A 20,172-nucleotide genomic window follows, 5' to 3' on the forward strand; every position below is an offset into this window, starting at 1 on the left:
TAATTCAATTTTTGTTTTATTGCTTACATATGAATTGCACAGTGAATTTTTACATTTGAAAAAAATTACTTCATTACATTTAATACATATATCAGCATGAATAAGACAAATAGTTCCATTTTCAGACAGGAAGAAGAGAAACATTTTGGGTAGGGGGAGTTAATTGCTGGTAAAGTGTAATATTTTAAAAGATAATGAGTTCAGAAGTATTAAGGAAGTATGTGTGTGTGTGCGCACATGTGTATTCAGGTAAACTTCAATGACGATAAAACTCTATATGGGCAGTCACAGACAACACAAGTATAGAAGGAAAATTTAAATGTTAACTGTTCAATGTCAAGAAAAAAAGAATGATATGAATAACTGTATATAGCAAAAAGTGCAAGATTAACAATTTATTAAGAGTTTTCTGTATCTACAAAAATATAGCAGTACAGTGACCTTCAACAAATCCTAAACTTTCAGTATTTGAACTGGCTACAACACAGTATGCAGAACTAGGTCCTACAGAAAGGACCCTCTTTCGACATGGACGGGTTAGCCAGACAAAAGATCCATTTCTTGGGAATCTTTGTCAACAAGACCGGTTCAGTGATCCAGGATATACAGAAGTCTACTGTGATTTAAAACAAAAACAACAAAACCCCCACAAAACCCAAATCAAAGGTTTACAAGGACCAAGAGAAAGGTGTGATAAACATTAAGTGCAATAGTTTTCCTTTACATGCAATACATGCAGTTTTAAATCACTGAAAAACACGAAATTTTGTAGAGCAAAGTTTGTGTTTCACATGAGTGCAAATGAATATATATCTTCTTTTCTTATACTATTAAATTATATTTTTCCATACAAAAGCACACAGTGTTAATCTATAAAATGACATCCAAGTGGATGATGATTGTTTTTGCATGTCCCCCTGCTTAGATTTTTAAAAATGCACAAAAAATTAATAGCCTTCTTTAAAAATACAGAAGGATAAAAGGGAAATTAAAAAAAAAACAAACATAAAACTTGGCTTATTAACTGGTGAAGCGTTTTACCTGATCAAGAGGCAAAGTTCCAGTGACAGCTGGAACCAGTGCAATGGGGCCATTTAGTCCTACAGTGGTGACTCCACTGTCACTCTGAAAACAAGGTCTTTCTTATCTACGTTTAATAAACAGCCCAGTATGTTCTGGTATCATTTTATAGGTTTAAATGATTAGATACTTTTTCAAGATGTTACACTTTGGTTTAAATATTCAAAAGTCTTTGGGTATGCGTGTTTTGTTCTTATTTCCTTACTTTTTTGTTTCTACTAAGGATGCCCAAATAACCACAAATGCAAAGTTAAAACATACCATTCTTGACTGCAATTTTAAAAAAGCAAAACAAACAAACAAAAAAAACAAACCAGAAGCTGAAAACTCAATTGTTTTTTGAGCCACAATTTTTGATATGTATACAGTTTTATGTAAAAAGAAATTGAATTTGAAAATGTATAATTATAAACAGGTGATTTTATAAAAATGTCCTAAGATAATTTTCTAAGAGTCAATAAAGAGAGTTATTCATTTTACCATGTGATGGAATTCACTAAAATGTACATAACTTTGTAAGCCTGTAAGTACATGTGTAGAGTGAACCTGTGAGCTTGGTAAATGAAATCAAAAGCAGCTTAAATTGACAAACCTTAGCACACTTGATTGCTAAAACATAGGCCACTCTTTTCAAATGTAATATAACTAATTCATAACAGAGATACATAAAAGTTATGGTTCAAATCTTACAAATTAAAAAAGTCTATCTGGGGAATTTTTTTGACTATGAGGATCTAAAACTGCACAATATAAAAATGTAAATTAATGTGCTCTCAATAGAAATCAAAATGTACGGATTCCTCACAGGTGAACTAGTAGCTATTTTAAATGTCTTTTTTCCCCTATACTAAATATATATCTCATTTAATTCATGGAGCCACAGCAAAATACTACTATAATTTCAAAGCACAGCCTGTAAACTAATACATCTTATGATGTAAAAAATATTGCACAGTTCGGTTCTCCAAGAGTAAGCTCTATGCCTCTCAAGCAGAATGATCAAACTCTCGGTAGGAAACACATTATTACAAGAACTAGATGCTTTCAGGTATGGCAATTTTTAGGATCATATTGTAGGAATGCTATTCAATAGATGTCTTATTACTGTGAACAAGATGAGGAATGCCTATCACATGTTATTATAGTAAATGAACAGAGGGACACCTATCACAACTTATCCAATGCATGGGGACACAAAGCCATAGAATAGTTTTGCAGGCCCAGGATTAGGAATATATTTGAACATATCTGCTTTTGCAGAGAACCAAAACCAAAAGCAATGCTATTTCTAAGCAGTTGTGTTGATGTTTAAGAAATACAGTAGACACTTGAAACATTTTCAATTCTCTGAAGGCTTACTTTAAAAAAAAAAAAAATTACATTTGTGAAAAGTTTAAAATATACTGTTTAACAAGGGAATAAGATCAATATATATTCAACTTTAAAAGCCAATAGGAACCTCAAAGCAAATTAACATGGCATAAATCTATCTTCAAAAGTACTCTAAAATATATATAGCTCCAAAACTTCTAATATGATATGCCAAGCATTTGGTTTAAAGGTAGGTTCCATCATAATTTTCAAGAAGTATGTTAATATGCATTAAGTAAATCCTGAAAGCTCAGCTTGGCCTTAATTTTAAGAGTTTCAAATCCGATGCTGAGGTCTCCATGAGCCACTCAGTACACACAAAGATCTGGAAACTTCATCTCATAGACTGGGACAGATTGGTATTGGGCATGCCCAGAAGTAATGGTCAGTGTTCCCGATGGACTGGGAGGAGGACTGCGAAAGAAGAACAAGGCATTGTTAATAGGTGTATTTAAAAGCTGTTCATTTTACAGAGCATTCTATCTACTGTCTGAAAACGTCAAAGTTAAGACTCTTTAATTGCAGAAATCAGCACTGTGTAGTTGCTGGTCAGCTACAAGGCTGTTGTCAAATTTACTAGCATAAAATTGTTTATGATATTCCTTTATTACCTGTAGAGAGGTCCCTCTTTCATTTATGATATTGGTAATCAGTGTTCTCTTTTTTTTCCTTGATTACTTTTACTAGAGGCTTATCAATTTTATCAACTTTTTAAAAAATAAACTTTTTGCTTTGTTATTTTTTCCATTGTTTGGTTTCTATTTCATTGATTTTTGCTCTTCATTATTTCTTCTATCTACTTAATTGGGCTTTATGTTGTTCTTCGTTCTCTAATGTCTTACAGAAGTTATTAGTTCACTGCTTTTAGATCTTTCTTCTTTGTAAACATAAGCATATAAAGATATAAATTTCTTCCTGAGAACTGCTTACTGCATCCCATAAAATTCTGATGTGTGCTTTCAGTATAAAATGTTTTCTAATTCCTCCTGTTAATGCGTCTCTGATCTATGGGTTATTTATATGTCTTTTAATTTCCCAATATTTGAAATTTTTCTAGATATATTAATAATTATAATTTCTTGTATAGCCAAAGAACATATTCAACATGTTATCAGTCTCATGACATTTGCTTATACTTGTTGTATAGCCCTACATTAGTCTATTTTTGTGAATGTCGTATGTATACTTGAAAAGAATCTATATTCTGCAGTTTAGTACTGTATTCTCTAAAGGCTATTTAAATATGTTGAAACTGTTCAAATCTTCTATATTCCTTTCTGAATTTTCATTTTCTTGTCGGTTATGCGTTAATACTTTTATGAGAGAAAGGTTAAAAATTTCAATTATAATAATGCAAAGAAATAGGAAACTATAGTGATAATAAATAGGCACCCTCACATATTTTCTCCTAAACTAATTAACATATATATCTTTTCCTTTAAATCCTTGCACATGTGTACGTATATGTCTCTGTGTACATATTGTTTTAAGGGACTAGTGTACCATTTCTAATAACGGGGTCATCTGTGAAGCTATTTATTCTCACTCTGTTTTATTGCTTCTTTGCATTTCTTATAATATTTTTTTTACCATACTCAGATCACAGTAAATGAAAGAACAGTGGGGACTAAAGTATAATATTGTTTGTTTTGTTTCTTTTTGCTGAATACAAACGCTTTCTCTGTCTGATGGTTGGGTAAAGCAAATTAACAATAAGAAACATTATCAGACAGGAACTAAAAACTCTGCAGGCACACTGTGAAGTCTGCTCAGCTTCACTGTATCATGTAAACTAACCCAGGACTGCTACTTCCTAACTAGGTGACCTTGGGAAAGCTACATACTTGTAAAATGAGAATAGTCACTGCATTTTTTTAGGTCTATTGCAGATATTAAATAATGTACTTAGCACAGTGTCTAGAACAACATAAATGTTCAATAAATGTTAATATTAGCAGTAAGTGTTCAATAAATGCTAAGTATGAGTAGTAGTTACAGTACCAAAAAGACAGAATTAGTTATAGTATTTATCCTAAAATATTAAATCTACATAGTTATGTTAGTGTGACTAAATATATAGCATTGGTGATCCCTGGCAACAATCCTTTTAAAAACGTGGTTTATGGATTTGAATTTTGATTTTGCCACTCACTAGCTGTCTGACCTTCAGCAAGTTACTTTACTTCTCTAAGCCTTGGTGTCTTCACCTGGAAAATGAAAAAAATTGCATCTACCTACTTTTCAGGGCTATGATGAGGATTAGCAGAAATAACAGATATAAACCCTACAGTATAAGATCAAGTACACAGTAAACATTTAGTATTACAACTAAGTAAATGCCCATACCCAGCAATTTTCTCTGAATCCCAGGTCTAGCACATTGCATATTTTAGTCTGATTCTCTGTCCTGAAATTTTGTAAATGAGTGATTCTTAATTTAAAGAGGGAAGTGCCTATAATAAGATGTGATACTGATAAAAATGTGCCTTGTGTATGAAAGCAGAAAAAAGGCTGAAATAAAAAGCAAGTAGACTAGAGCATTTTCCTGTCTCCTCCATTTATAAGATCTAGGGGTTGAGGCAAAACAGAATGAATCAATTTAAAGATATAAAAGATACAACTGATGCAGACAAAAATTCCAGAGGCATATATATCTGTGGCTCCTCTACTGGACCACCTTTCCCTAGGGCGATGTCCACAATGAAGTCAATATAATACTATGCAGGTCTTTCTTTAAGTGGAACCTAGAATGTGCCTCTCCCTCTTTCATGTGCTGCATTACTTAATAACAGACACGTGATAATCAAAGTATGTTAGACACCCTGTGTTTTGAAGCATAATAATTCATAACAGGACTCAAATGGATATGATGTAGGAAAGCTAAAGGAATGTTTAAGAATTCAAATGAGCCATCTGCATAGGTAGACTCACTACTATCATAAAAAGAACTAAGAGGCTGAAATGTAGTTTTTGTAGGTCATAACAGTTCAATAAATACAAGTAATTTTCTGGTTAAACTTAACGTTAGAATGTGGGACTTCCAAATTACCCACATGTCCTTATATGACCATTAGGAAAGATAAATGATCTAGAAAAGCTAGAAGACAACTGTACAAAACATGGTATCAGACTCCACCTAGTAAACAGAATGACTACTAAGACAAAGGGTCACCTATGTGATCTTGTGTTTATCCTAAATGAAAAGAACAATTACTTAAACATGATCAGCCACAAATTTACAGTAGTCTAATAGTTTCAATTTTGTTTCCGTTGTGTTACTGCTGTTGTAGTAACAAAACTCTTACCGTATGGTGAGTTCCAATATTTGAGCAAGTCTATCATGAAGCAAATTTGCCTGCAAACAAGGAAAAAAATGTTAATAAAGAATTATTTTCTAAATACCCATATGTAAACATACAAATGTTATTTAAAGGACAAAGCATAAGTGTAATTATAAAGCTGATGAACTATTAAGTACAGAATGCTTTAATGCTGTGGCTTGATCTGTCTCATTGGAATTTAATGTAAGGCTCCTCATTTTTTCCTTTCCTTGTCTCACTGCTAAAATCAAAGTGATAAACACACAAAATACCTGCAGCAAAATCACTGCAAAAAAAAGTATCAAAGCAACAACAATCATTAATATGGGTATCTGCCATTTCTATCAGCTTATATAACATAAAGAAATTATTTAGGTTTCACAGCTATGCCTTCAGAGTTTCCAGTCTCTATTACATTTCCTTCTGTTGAGTTGTCTAGAGCTTAGCTTGGCAACTCAAGCCAACTGATTAGTTGCCTACTAAAATCAATTACCAAGCAAGAGTTTCCATAAAACCATAGTCCTCCCCGACCCATCTTTACCATTTGTTCACTTACTTTGGATTCACACTGTGCTGCTATTTCTTCAAAAGGTGCTTTCTGAAATTTCTCTATCACAAGACGCCTCTTTTCCTTTTCTTGCTCTTCCATGCCATTGGTATCTATATAAATGTTTAAAAACACTTATTAGAAGGAAGACAGAATCTTATAGAATCCTGTTAATGATCGTAAGAGTCAATGATCTGTCAACCAAAACTAAGGGAAATTTACAGGGATACTTTTATAATGAAAAAAATCAAAAGGCATCACATCCTTGAAATGTCTTAAGGCTAGAAAGCACACATATAATAAGCTGAAAATATAAGGATTAAAACTGGACAGCACAAGACCCTCTTTAAGAGTATCTTTGTCTCTCTTACCAAAAAAAAAGCAAAGACAATGGGTAACTTCCTATAATGAAACTACTTTAAGGTCCTTCCTGAAGGATGATTCTTTTATGAATAACTATGCCTTTGCACTTTGTGGTACTAAATAAAATATTTGCTAAACTGAATCTTTATATTGAGTAGAATAATTAAAATACAAATGGGGTCATTTGGAACCATGTTGTCTTAACCTTTTCCAGTTATTTATCACAATTTAAAAAGGGATTTTTTTTGTCTTAATATGTTCTGACCAAAGTCTGTAAGATAGTAAATATGTGTTTTTTTGATAACACTAATATAACTGTGTCTATTTAAGAATATGACTATGATAAGATGACAATTTTAAAAGCCTAAATAATATAGCTAAATAAATGATATTTATATAGAAACAAACAGGGTTTTTTATTTTATTTGATTTGTTTTTTTGCCACGCTGCCTCTACTTATTCTGGCATATAAAGGCGAGTTGGGAGTGCTAAGAAGTGCAAAGTATCTCACCAATTGCTTTCTTCAATGCTTCAAAGGTGATTTCTTCAGTGTTACTAACCTAGAGAAAAGTAATTTAAAGTAAAAAAAAAAAAAAAGAGTTAGGAAAGTCAATATAAATAATACCTTCACCTAGTTATAAGTCATCTAAGAACTTTTACAAATTTGTTTTCTGTTTTATGTTGGCTTGAGTTGTGATTATATTTCACAATATCAAACCTCTACTTTTTTCATTCATTCTAACAATGCCTACTTACAGTGGTTTCCCAAAATAAGCCTATAGCTTAGTGTTAAACTGGCAAAATTAGCATCCCCTAGGCAACAAAACCATCCTTGAATTAGAACTCAGTCCTTAGTCATATGATGTGTAATAAGATTTGAGTCCCACTGACTGAACTATGAAGGCATCATAAGTAAATAATGCTTTGAGACAGTCAAGGCTGAAATTATATACAAATACATTTTAGCCATGTGATAAATAAGAAGTACTTACAGCCTCTATAATTTTGGCATCACATACAGTTTACAAATCAAAAATAAACTAAGATTTTAAATGGTTTAAAAGTAAGAATCATTACTTTGCAGTGTCCAATGAGTGTAGTTCATTAACATCTTAAAATAAGCATATTCTGGATCTTCTAATGTCAACCATTAATTTTTAGTCTCTGAAAATACCCTATAACTTGAGGCTCTCAAATCTCTCTCTTGCTTTGAAATATGTAAAAGGTATGAAATCAACTGGTTTATGATTTTTAAAAAAAGTCAATAATAGTTTTTGTGGCATCAGCATATTTCCAGAAGAAATAATATATCCAGTTACTATAGTATCTCTGAATACAAATTAAGAAACAATATATGAGTACTTGCCTGGAACTCTGGTCATCCCTAATTTTAGCTCATGAGCTTCTTTTGCTAAGCCTAAAGCAGCAAGACTAACGAAAGCAAAAGACTTCATGCTTTGCACCTTAGCTTCTCTGTAATACAAAGGCTTTAGCTGGAAGTCAAGCAGCAAGAGTTCCACTACCTCAGTTTTTCTACTGAGGGTTCATATTTCTAGTTGAAGTCAGATTAAACTTGGGGATCTTCAGTTCCTTTGTTCTAGATATTTGGAGCAGATATACAAGATTAGGCTCTGGCTGGTCAATTATTTGTACCTAGAAGCAATCTAGCACTTCAATGAAAAAAAGAACCTGCTGTTGTTCTTAGAATTGGCTAAGAGCTTTAGACTTTTGGGAAAGAACTACAGTACAGGAGAAAGAACACAAGAGAAGTTACAAAGCCAACATTCTTGTTACATACAATTTTTATTTATTATCTGTTCAATCTTGGGTAAATAAAAAGCTAAAGTGCCTTACCCTACTTACTTTTCTCTGTTTATTCTTATTTTAATTCAGATAATAATGATAGTTTCCTAGCATCAAGAACCTCCAAATCATTCTGCCTGTCTTTATCTAATCAATCATTCTGCCTGTCTTTCTAATCACAGTAGTTGTTATGTCGTGTCCACTGATACTTCAGTAATTGGACAGCATCTAGCACAGCAGGTTGTGACTAATATAGAATGGACGTTAACACACATACAGGTTTCTCTAGTTGTTTTTTGTTGTTGCTGTTTTTTAACCTCCTTTCTCAAATTCCCTGCAAGTCATCTGCTGGTCCTATCCATTCTATTCCTGACTAGTATACTCTTGCCCTCCCTCCAGCCTCGCTGCTGTAGTTTAGAGCCTCATTACATCACTTGTGGACTATTACAAGGATCTCCTAACTGGCCTCCACCTCCAGTTTCTTTGCAATTTAGCCTTGTCACACTCCAGAGATTCCTTTTATGAAAGCATAACTTTGATAATGACACTGCCTGAATTTCAGTGTTTCCCAATCTCCTACCAAATTACATATAAAGCCCTCAGCCTGGTGATAAAACCTTCTAAAATTTGGCCCCAATCTTATTTCCTACTCTTCCCTTTTGTGAATCTTTTTATAAAAAGACCAATTGCTTTATACTAGCATTTAATGATTCATATTTATATAACGCAGCTGCTAAATACAAGCTACCTACTATATTTGGTGTTTACCAAACTATAGTCTGTTCTAGTTCTAGAGGAAAACTTAGTCATGAGGCATTATAGAGAAATGGTGCAAAGACACCATCCTAAAAGACTTTCAACATTCCTTTTACTATCTGTGACTTTTGATTAAAGCATAATTTATGACTCTAACTTAGACTACAGAACACTCTTAGACCTGCATAAAATCTGCTATTCATCTTTTCTAATCAGAGTAGTTGTTATGTCGCGTCCACTGATACCTCAGTAATTGGACAGCATCTAGCACAGCAGGTTGTGACTAATACAGACTGGACGTTAACACACATACAGGTTTCTCTAGTTGTATTTAGGAAAAAGGTAGGAGTAGATATGCATGAAACAAAGGTCTTTTATTTGTTCCAGAATAAACAATCCTTTGCAGCCAATTAGTGACTTAATTTTGCATAAAGAAATTTAACAGGTGCTCCAAATTTAATATATATACCATCCTATCCATATCCCTAAATAATTAAGCACTTACTATACCTTTCAGAGAGGAGAATCATGTGTTGATTTCAGGTTCTACTCATATCTATTATGCTTATATAAGAAATCAAAGAATCACGCCTATAATGTTTTATTCTATTAGTCAAGGTGATAATGTTATCTCAGGAGGCAGGAATACCTCTATTCTATTTAAGCCATTTATCTTCTTAAATACCTTGATTTAATTTAGGTATCTTTTTATATGGAGTATGTGTATATACATGTGTATATGTGCATATGTACATATGCAGTTGACCCTTGAACAACACGGGTTTGAACTGCATAGATACATTTTTATGCAGATTTTCTTCCTTTGCTGCCACCCCTGAGACAGCAAGAACAACCCTCCCTCTTTCTCCTTTTCCTCAGCCTTCTCAGTGTGAAGATGACAAGAATGAAGACCTTTATGATGATCCACTTCCACTTAACAGGAAATATATTTTCTTTATGATTTTCTTAATAACATTTTCTCTTATCTAAGCTTACTTTATTGTGAGAAGAAAGTATGCAATACTTATAGCATACAAAATGTATGTTAGTTGACTATGCTATTGGTAAGGCTTCTGGTCAACAGTAGGCTATTAGTAAAGTTTTGTGGGAGTCAAAAGTTATATGTAGATTTTTGACTATGCACGGGAGTGGGTGGGCAGTGCTCCTAAGTCCTGTGTTGTTCAAGGGTCAACTGTACATGTATATGTACATCTCTTTTTATATACAGCCATTTTTAGAAAAAGTTTACCAAATGATTCTTGGTAGGCTAAGGTATGAATTGTGAATGTAAGAACTGACATACCACAAGTGGACCAGGTACTTCAATAGATTATAGTAACAATTTGAGTCTATCTAGGGAAAATAGAAATTTGTTACGGTCTCTATCTAAACAACCTTTTGACTGTCTTCTCTTTTTGTTAAGTTACAAGCTTTAAAGCAAATATATCTGTGGACAAACTGGGATTATGTATGTAAAATTTCAAATAATTTTGATAAAATAAAAGTAATTTTTATGAGCAATTTTTCTTATCTGATCAATTGTAAGCAAATAGTTTGATATTTTGCTTTTCACCATTAACTGATGAGTACCTCTTGTTCATGCTATGAAATTAATTAGTTTAGCCTAGTAGGTAATGTTATTCTGGTACTTGAACAAATATTTCTAACATGCAAAAGCAGATTCCACAATGGTAAATGAGTTTGAAACTCAAATGTGCTCAAGTAAATGTGACACTAAACTGTACTTAACTTTTCAGATGTTCAGTGTTATGCATATTTAAGTTAGAACTTATAGTAAACAGAAAACAATAGGACTTTAAAAAGTTAATCAATATATTAATAGGCTTTTGATGTAAAATTTGTGTCAAGAATCTTTCTCTTACATTAAGTCTTTATGCAATTGTTTTTGCAGGTCATTTTATCAAAATAGACTGATTCTTTGCAGTAGTTTCAAGTGATATATATATATATATATATATATATATATATATATATTCAAAGAGATAAAACCAGCTAACAAAAGGAGAATGGAAAAATACCAGTCAAAAACATACACTGTACTCTTGACAAAATTAAGTCTATAAACTAAGGCTGGGGATGAATTTCTTCCTTTAAAAGGTAACAGCAAATTCATAATCATTAAAAGACATAACTAGCAAAATACTCTCCTTACTATTAAGAAGTATATAAATTAAAATGGCTTTGAAGAGGTGAATTGAAGAAAGATGGTTTTTAGTAAGACTTAAATTGGTAAGACATTTTAAACCAGACTTAATGCCTTAAGTTTCCAAATGAGCACTAACTGCCTCTTCAACTACTCTTGATGCTCTGCTAATTTCTTGATAAAGAAAGTAAGTAAGTAAGTTGGCTATACCCTGGCCACCAAATAGTTTTAATACCTGAAGACAAATTGGAAGGTGGGAGAAGAAAGAAGGCTGATAAAGCATAAATCCAGACAACTTCTTTTCCCTTTATTCATGCACGTATTCTTTTACTTATTTATATTGTACCAGTGAGAAATAATACCTAGGAAGGCAATAATAGATAAACTAGGAGGTAGGGGTTGACTTGACATGCTGGCATTTTGGCAGTTTTAGTTGATTATCAAAAAATTCTTTGGTGATTTGTGTGGAATAAGTCCTAGAGAATACTGGCTGCTTTTTCTCCCTATTATTCAGGAGGGTACACTCTTGTGCTCTATTGAACCAGGAGGACAGCATTAAATCTATGATGTTTCAAATACACCATGTCTTTAAAGAGTATATAGTTCACCGATATGGCATAAGCTACATCCAATTCATTATATTTACTATTCAAAATGATAAAAACATTTTTCAGAGATGATGTTTTGAAATTTGTGAACATTTGATTTCATAGGTGGGTGTATAATTCCATTATTCCTATAATTTGTGTTTCATAAATTTTTAAAAATAAACAGGATCTAGAGGGCCTGTGAGACATGACAGGTCTCTTGTGTAACATTTCTTACAAAAAAAAATCTTGGTTATGTTTCACAGTTCCTTTGAGTACACTGAATTACAGTGTGAATCTGACAGTATCATAACACATGATGTTTTCAGTACCTTTATAAACAGCTGAAATGAGTTCAGTAAAATAGATTATAAATAAACGCAAGGCTAAATCAGATTAATTTCTACTAACAATTTACTTGATTTAAGGACGATTTAGAGCTGTATTTTCTCCTGTTTTAAAGTGTGCAAGGCAAAACCTTCTTTTAAATGGTATCTATCTCAAGACAGTACTCTACCACAAACTTTCAGCAACTTACCACATCATCAGAAGGAACGCTGTTGGATAAAATATCCACCTGAATGGAGACGGTGTCCACAATACTTTTTCTTCTAGAAAGTCGATCTTCATCTGAAATAAAAATTGTTTCCCCCATTATTTGTTAGAAATGTTATGTTGATTTTCATTTATAGACTCTATTTACTTCAGATTTCAAAATAATTCTGAAAATTAAGACAGTTTGTCATTTTTGCTCTAAATATATAAAGCAGTGTGTTCTCGTATTTTTACATCTCGTGAAGCAGACTGAAAAATAAAATTGATGGGGTAAATTGAAATAAAGTTATCAGTTTCTTACTTTTCTAAAAGGGGCATTTAAAATATCAACATCAATGACCACTACCTAATAGTTGAATAAAAAAAAAGTCAACATAACACTAAAAGGAGGAAATACATAATCTAAATTGGATATAAACAGCCTAACTGAAAGCTTATAATATTGCCCTTATATCTATAATACTTCCATAATCAGGGAAAGCTATTAATTAACTCTGGTTCTAGGATGGTAGTTTGGGAACTAATGTCTAAAAGTGTTCACAGTGTATTAAATTTTGTGTATTGAAATAATTTGCTGCTTTAATAATCTTCTCCACAATCTTTCCAGTCACTCATCTCCAATGGCTTTTGTTCTTCTGCTTTATAATTTGATCACCTGTCCAGAAAAACTTTCTCTTTATCTCCATGATCTAACTAATCTACTTTTCTGCCTTTTTTGCAAACTTGTTTGCATAGTCTGAACCAATGGCTCCGATATTTCACTACCAACTCTTCTGAAGCCCTGCAATTACAACCACTCTTGTAATAGCGTTTTCTCATAAAACTCTATTGTCCGCCAAATCACTACATTCAATAGCTATTCCTAGCCCATTTTCTGCTTAACCACTTCATAGAAATCTAAATTTGTTGATTAAAATGTCCTTCCACATATTCTTTTCTACTTCCACTTTTCTACTCTAGCATTTAATATTCAACAAATCTATTAAGAGACCATGTTAGGTTTAAGGACAGTTGCTGAATACATAGTCCGTACCCTCATGAAGCTCATAGTGTAACAGAAAACAAACAAACAAACAAAAACTATGCAAATAATAAAGTATAGATGGAGAAAGTATAGGGTGCTATGAGAACATCTAATAAACATGGTTACATCAGGAAAAAGGAAGACACTTTATGTATTCCAATACATAGAATTACAGGCTTATTCAAACTTTGGTGAGCTGAGTGAGTTAAAGGTGGCGAGCCATAAGACAGTCTCCTGCAGCACGGAAATGGGTCATGGACAAGAAGCTCTGAGAAGCTTCAAGTTTGGTGTCTGCCCATTTGGATGCCTATACCAGTCTTTGAAGGATAATAGTTTCTCTTCTTCTATTTTCAAAATTTTGTGTGAGTGCTTTTCATTTTAAGTCTCTAACTCAGAACCACATGAAGGAAAGGATTCTGGAAAACACAGTTCCTGATTTTTTCCTCTGTGATGCAGAATAAAATTTAGAAGGAGTGACAATGATGCCAAGCTGGCCCCTGTTCTACTCCCATCCCTGATCTTCCAAATCTCCCAGAGATTTCCCAAGTACTACTGGGGCTGCAACTGGCAACATGCAGGCACTCTAAAAACACTTGTGTCACTGACCAGGAGCAGGATTCTATCACCTCATTTTCTCTTCTGAGCTCCAGTTCAACATTTCCAGTTCCCTATTAATCAAATTAGTATTATTATTTTGTAAACACAGTCTCACTCTGTTGCCCTGGCTAGAGTGCAGTGGCATCATTATCGCTCACTGCAGCCTCGAATTCCTGGGCTCAAGTGATCTCCTGCACTCAGCCCTCTAAGTAGCTAGGTCTACAGGTGCATACTACCACACCTGGCTAATTTTTCTATTTTTAGTAGAGATGGGGTTTCAGGCTGGTCCTGAACTCCTGAGCTCAAGCACTTCTCCCTTCTCAGCCTCCCAGCGTGCTAGGATTACAGGCCCAGGCCACCGCACCCAGCCAATTTTATTTGACATGTTCTAAATCCAAATCCAACATCTCTGATAAGCCCTATTTATGTCCACACTGCCTTGTTTATATTAAGAGTGCCATCATTCAAAACTTTCATCTTTTCTTACCTAAACTTATAGGACTGCTTTCAAACTGGTCTTTCTAACATGCTTCTCCCTTCTATAATGTCATAGTTGTTTCTAAAATAAATCATTTTCAGTCCCAATTATAATTTTTAAACAAATGCAGCCCACTGATTAGACCTGAGTTTCCCTACTGTGAAGGAGACGTCCCTGGGTCAGATTGGCCAAGACCCAAAGTCAGCAGAATGGGAGCACATTGCTTATTCCCGGAATTGGCAAGGTGTGACTTGTTGACCAGCAGAGAGAACTGTTCCTCAGGGCAAACGGTCAAGGACCTGTGGTTTCACATGCGAGCCAAGGTTGTCTGTTATCTGCACACGGTACCAGACGGTAAAGGATAGAATGCAAACATCTTCCTCTCTCATGCTATGCAACCAAGCCAGGCGTCTTGTTATCCGCAAACGGTATCAGACATTAAAGGGCATCTCTTGTGCTATGTCTAGAGGAACAGCTCCTGCTGACATCTGGCAGTCATGTCCTGAGAAAACAGCTGCGGGACGCTTGCCAAATTGAACAGTATAAAAATAAAACGACTGGTGCTTTTTACGCGCCGCAGTCTTACTGTCTTTTGTGTCTGTGTGTTTTTTTGTCTGTCTTTCTGTGTTCATCCCCCGTCCTGCAATTGGGCCATGACACACTGTTTGGGGGAGCATTACAGGTGTGTCTGAGTATTGTTCTCTTTAGCTCTTCAAGTAGCTAGGCAAGGCCTGGGGCAATCTGAGCCTGCAGTATGAGCAGCATCTTCCATTTGTCACTATGTGCCATACATGTTTTATATGTGCAATGATGAGAAAAACTTTGGGAAGTTCTGTATTGATCAGTTCAAGTCTAGAATCTTAGCCTAGTATCATCTGGCAACACTATCTAATCCCATTTTGTGTCTACTGTAATCTTACTTTAGTGAAATGGGAAAGAATGAAGAACTAAGTAGAGAAATCACTGAGAACAAAAAGGAAATATAGTGGGCAGAGATTTAAGAAAAGTAATTAGAAATTTTAAAAGGAAAGAAAATAAAATTCAATGGGAATTTCTACCACTACAGTCTCAGAGCTTTTTCTTCTTCTGACCTACATAAACACTTGCTTAAGTGACTGCAAAAAAGCCCAGGTATGACTATAGTCAGACATCTTGTACATCTACACCAAATTAAAGTTTCTAAAATAGAACTTCCAGAAGATAACATCCCTGTTCCCACAGGCCATCTAGGGCTGTTCCTGATCTGCTTTTCCTCTGTGGGTTACACTGTTCTGGTGGTTCATCACCATCTCAGATGCCTCAGATGCACCCCTTGGGGATACCCTTGCTTCTCTTCTTCAAGTTGGGTTGAGTTAGTTCCAGACAACTAACCTTGCCCTTTCCATTTCCCATCCCTTGTACCTCTCTGCTTCGTATGTCTGCTGTTCACAATGGTAATCATCATTTTTTCTTTTTGTTTTTAACTATGCACAAAGACCTGAATTTTAGAAGCAATACGTCTAAATTAAGGCCGGCATTAGAGCTATGTCTATATTCCTTCAGTGATATTTTGCTGCCACCTGATATATCTGTATATAACATATGGAACTGCATTCAGATGGCCAAAAATAGAGAAAACAGTCTGAACAAAAGTATGGCACAGAGTTACATTAACTGACTACCAACATAAATTTTATACAGCTATCTATAGAAAATAAGATACAGGAACTGACTTAATTGTATATAATAAACATAAATGTATCTGGGGTTACTATACCACCTAGATTCAGTTAAAAAGCTAACCGGGACACAAAGGTGATTTATCCATACACAAAATTCAAAATGTCATGGTATGATGCAGATACTACTCATATAGATATTTTTTGGTCCTATACAAAAAAATTATATAGAGTGCTAATGCATATTTATGAAACAAAAACAAACCAAAACTCATTTTACCATGGAATAAAAAAGTCAGAGTAATACAAAAGAATATCTTTATTTCTTGAACAAATTTAAAAATAGAACCTCTACTACTACCCCCTCCAGAAAGGAGAAGTAGCATATATATGTGAAAATATTTTGATAAGGAATTGGGTAGAAAACAATGGAAGTTTTGATAAATCAGATTAAGGCATCAGTGTGTTATAAATGCTTTTAATCAACAGGACAAATCAACACGATTCAAAAGCTAATTAGAAGATTAAGATGCTGACATAAATATCATTTTTATATTCATATAGGATTTTTTAGTTTTTAAAGTACTTTGATGCATATATTTCATCTGAGCTAAATGGCTTAGGAGCTATGGCCCTTGCTTTCTGTGGGAGGACAAGGGGCCACTGAAAGATTAAGGGGCATGCTCAAGGCCACGCAGCTATGGCAGAGCCAAGTTATAACAAACTTCTGACTCCAAGCCAACATAAATGCAAGTTTTTGTTTCCTGGCTTAGAGGAAAATCAAGTATACTGCTTCACCTACTGCAGATGGTTTTCAATGGCACAAATGGTTGGTTTGGAGATGTGCAAATGGCTGGATTTATATTAATAAATGAACTTATTCGTACTAATTTATGAATTTAGTACAAAAGGACATACTCTCTGTCCTTTGTCAGCATGTGTTTCAAAGACTGAGTTATACTAGTGCCTCCATTTAGCCTCAAGAAAAACAGCAAAAACAGAACAAGCAGCACAATGAAAAATTAAATATATGTATTCTGCTATTCCTTTTCAGCTCATTTTCAAAACTGTTGTCTCATAGGCTATCAATAATCACCTTCTAGGAAAATTCAAAGAAAGGCCTTAATAGTTTTCAATGTCCTTGAAGCTTCAGTAATCTGTGACAAGTTACCTTTTTCCCCTTTCTGAAGCTTCTTCCCTCTACCTGCCTTTCACTACCAACCTCCTAGCAGCCACATGACAAGCACTACCTTACTCTCCTTTTACATTCTAATTGAGACTTTTGGCTTTTAGGCTCTAAACTCCTTCCCAACATACCCTCCCTAAGAAAAAGAGAATTCTTTAAAGCAATTCTATCTTCTTTCTCCTCACATCTTCATTTTGAGAAGTCACTCTCCCTGAGGCTTTAGCAAAATCCCCCATATCACTCATTTCCAAATTCTCACGACAATCTCTCAACTCTCATATAATACCCAGCTCTGACTCCTAACTGCCTACAGGGCACTTTACTTGGATGGTTCATGGTCAGATATTCAATAACAGACTGATCTCTAAAACTAGCCATTCTTTACTATTCATTTTTGTTAATAAATACTCCATCTTTTTGTCATCCCAGATGTAAAATTACTTATACTTTCAGCTGAAATATATATTTCTTTCCTTCTTCACTTAAACCCAGTCATATCACCCATCCCTCCTAAAAACCAAAAACAAACAAATGAAGTGGCAAGTAAACTCTGCTCTTCCTCTAAGTTTTGCACCAACCTCTCAGGTGCCCAAGTCAGAAACCTAGACAAAGTCCCCGGCCTTCTCCTTGTCTCCCCATATCAATAACTGTCTATAGATTCCCTCTTGTAAATTTTTATGGAATCTATCTACTTCCCTGTGTTTTCACTAATACCTCTTTAGTATTTCACTGTCATCTCTCCTGGGATTTCTAAAGAACCTTCTAAAAGGTCACCCCATCTCCAGTTTGCTAAACTAAAACCAGAGTAATATTTCTAAAATGCAACTCTAATGTTATTCCCTGATTAAAATCATTCAGTGCCTCCACGTTACTTTCAGAATAAAGTTTAAACTACTTCACCCTGCTTTATAATTCCTAACACCATTCCCACAAGTCTACCTTCACTCCAGATAGACTAACTTTGTATTAATTCCCAGAAGAAATCATGTTCTGGCTTGCCTCGTTCCTTCACACATGCTGTTAACTTCTGTATGAAACAGTGCACTTGTCTACCAGTTGCTTCAGGGCTCAGCCTAAGAGCTTTTTCCCTCTGGAAAACATCCTTGGCCCATCAAACCTGGATCAAATACTCTCCTAGGTGCTATTAGAGGACCCAAACTTTCCTGATCATAGCATTTAAGGTATATTACAAGTGCCTAGTTATTTGTCTTGTTAGAGACAAATAAATAATAAAATTAACTTCTTTCCTACGCATCTGAATAATACTGGTAAAATGTCTTCTTGGGAGAACTGAAAGAAGAGACGTTTAAATTATCTGTGTTTTGTGGTTGAGATAAAGAACTCAGCTGAGAGACTGTAAGCTTTGTGAAAGCAGGTATCCTACCTGTCTTGTTCATCCTTGCCTCTGCACAGGAGCTAGCATGCAGAAGGTACTCATTAAATACTTCAATAACTGTGTGAGTTTACTGAAGCTACTGGTACCTCTGAATGGTCCAGCTGAGGAATATTACTGTAACTCCCCCCACCCCATAGAATAGCATTTAGCACATGCCTAGATATACACTATTTACTCAAATTCTAGCTTGACTGGAGATAAAAGTAAAATGCAATAATCAGCTAACATTTACTGAGCACTTATTATTATGTTAGACACCAGTAGTTCAATAAACTTTAGGCAGATCATTATTTCATCGTTCATCTGTCTTCCCCACTAGATTTTAATCCTTGAGCATAGGGAATGCATCTTAACATTTTTCTACCCTCCAAAAGTCATTAACAGTGCCTGATATATAGCAGGCATTCAGTAATGGTTTGTGAAATAAATGAAAAAAATCAATCTGGATCATTCCAGATGCCTGAACAATCTTTGAGCCCCTCAAAAATAGTTAGCAAAATCAAGTAATTCATTAGGCACCTAATTGAAGAGGCAGTTAATTCTGGTGGTATCATCAAATCATTTTATTTAATTTCAGCCTCGCTATCTCAATTGTAAACAAAGATAACACTACCTCCCTCACCAAACTATTATAAGGATTAAGTAAGAAAATGAACACAATGTGCTTATCAGAGTGCCTAGCACACAGTGCTAAATGGGAGCTATATTGTGATGATGATGGATATTGCATGATACACAACAAACTAAATATATTTTGCTTTATTTGACAATTGTTCTTAAATCTCTGTAATTTTTAAAACGAAGACCTATGGTTATATAACAAGAGAAAATTTAATAACCAACTGATTTAAACGGTGATTAAATATCACTGTTTCTTCTCACTGCTTCTGCATTAAGGTAGGATATATGTGCCACAGACTGGTTCCAAACCATCAAAGTCTTTATAAATCAGAACAATCTTATTCTAATTAGAGATTTCTATGCAGTTACATAATTAAGTATACACTCAAATATTCAGAATTCTTCCAATCAATGACAGAGGCATTATAGAGAGAATACATCTTTATTAGGAGAGGAATTGGGGAACAACAAACTACCTGTTTAAAAAAAAAATACCAGAGCTTTCATTAAAAAATTGTTAAAAGGAAAAAGGTAAAGGGAACTAACAAAAGGGTAAAATAAACTATGGCTATAAGGAAGACAGAGCAAAGTAATAACTAAACTTGTAACTATATAACATATACAGGCCACTGGCTCCATTCTCTAAAAGGCTCATTACATTAAGCT

At 34.2% G+C, this 20,172-nt stretch overlaps 1 protein-coding gene across 2 annotated transcripts in view; it reads right to left on the bottom strand.

Moving 5' to 3' along the window:
* EFR3A (EFR3 homolog A) overlaps positions 1–20,172 on the bottom strand; it is a 97,901-nt gene continuing 77,729 nt past the window's right edge. For both annotated transcript variants that reach the window (XM_012785414.3, XM_012785415.3), the window contains exons 19-23: positions 12,530–12,621; positions 7,193–7,241; positions 6,328–6,431; positions 5,757–5,806; positions 1–2,865 (exon numbers count right to left, since the gene is read on the bottom strand). In XM_012785414.3, coding sequence (XP_012640868.1) covers positions 2,760–2,865; positions 5,757–5,806; positions 6,328–6,431; positions 7,193–7,241; positions 12,530–12,621 — 401 coding nt within the window. In that variant the 3' untranslated portion in view covers positions 1–2,759. The remainder of the gene's footprint in view (positions 2,866–5,756; positions 5,807–6,327; positions 6,432–7,192; positions 7,242–12,529; positions 12,622–20,172) is intronic.

The sequence above is a fragment of the Microcebus murinus genome, chromosome 7 (assembly GCF_040939455.1).
Source record: "Microcebus murinus isolate Inina chromosome 7, M.murinus_Inina_mat1.0, whole genome shotgun sequence".
Classification (NCBI taxonomy): domain Eukaryota; kingdom Metazoa; phylum Chordata; class Mammalia; order Primates; family Cheirogaleidae; genus Microcebus; species Microcebus murinus.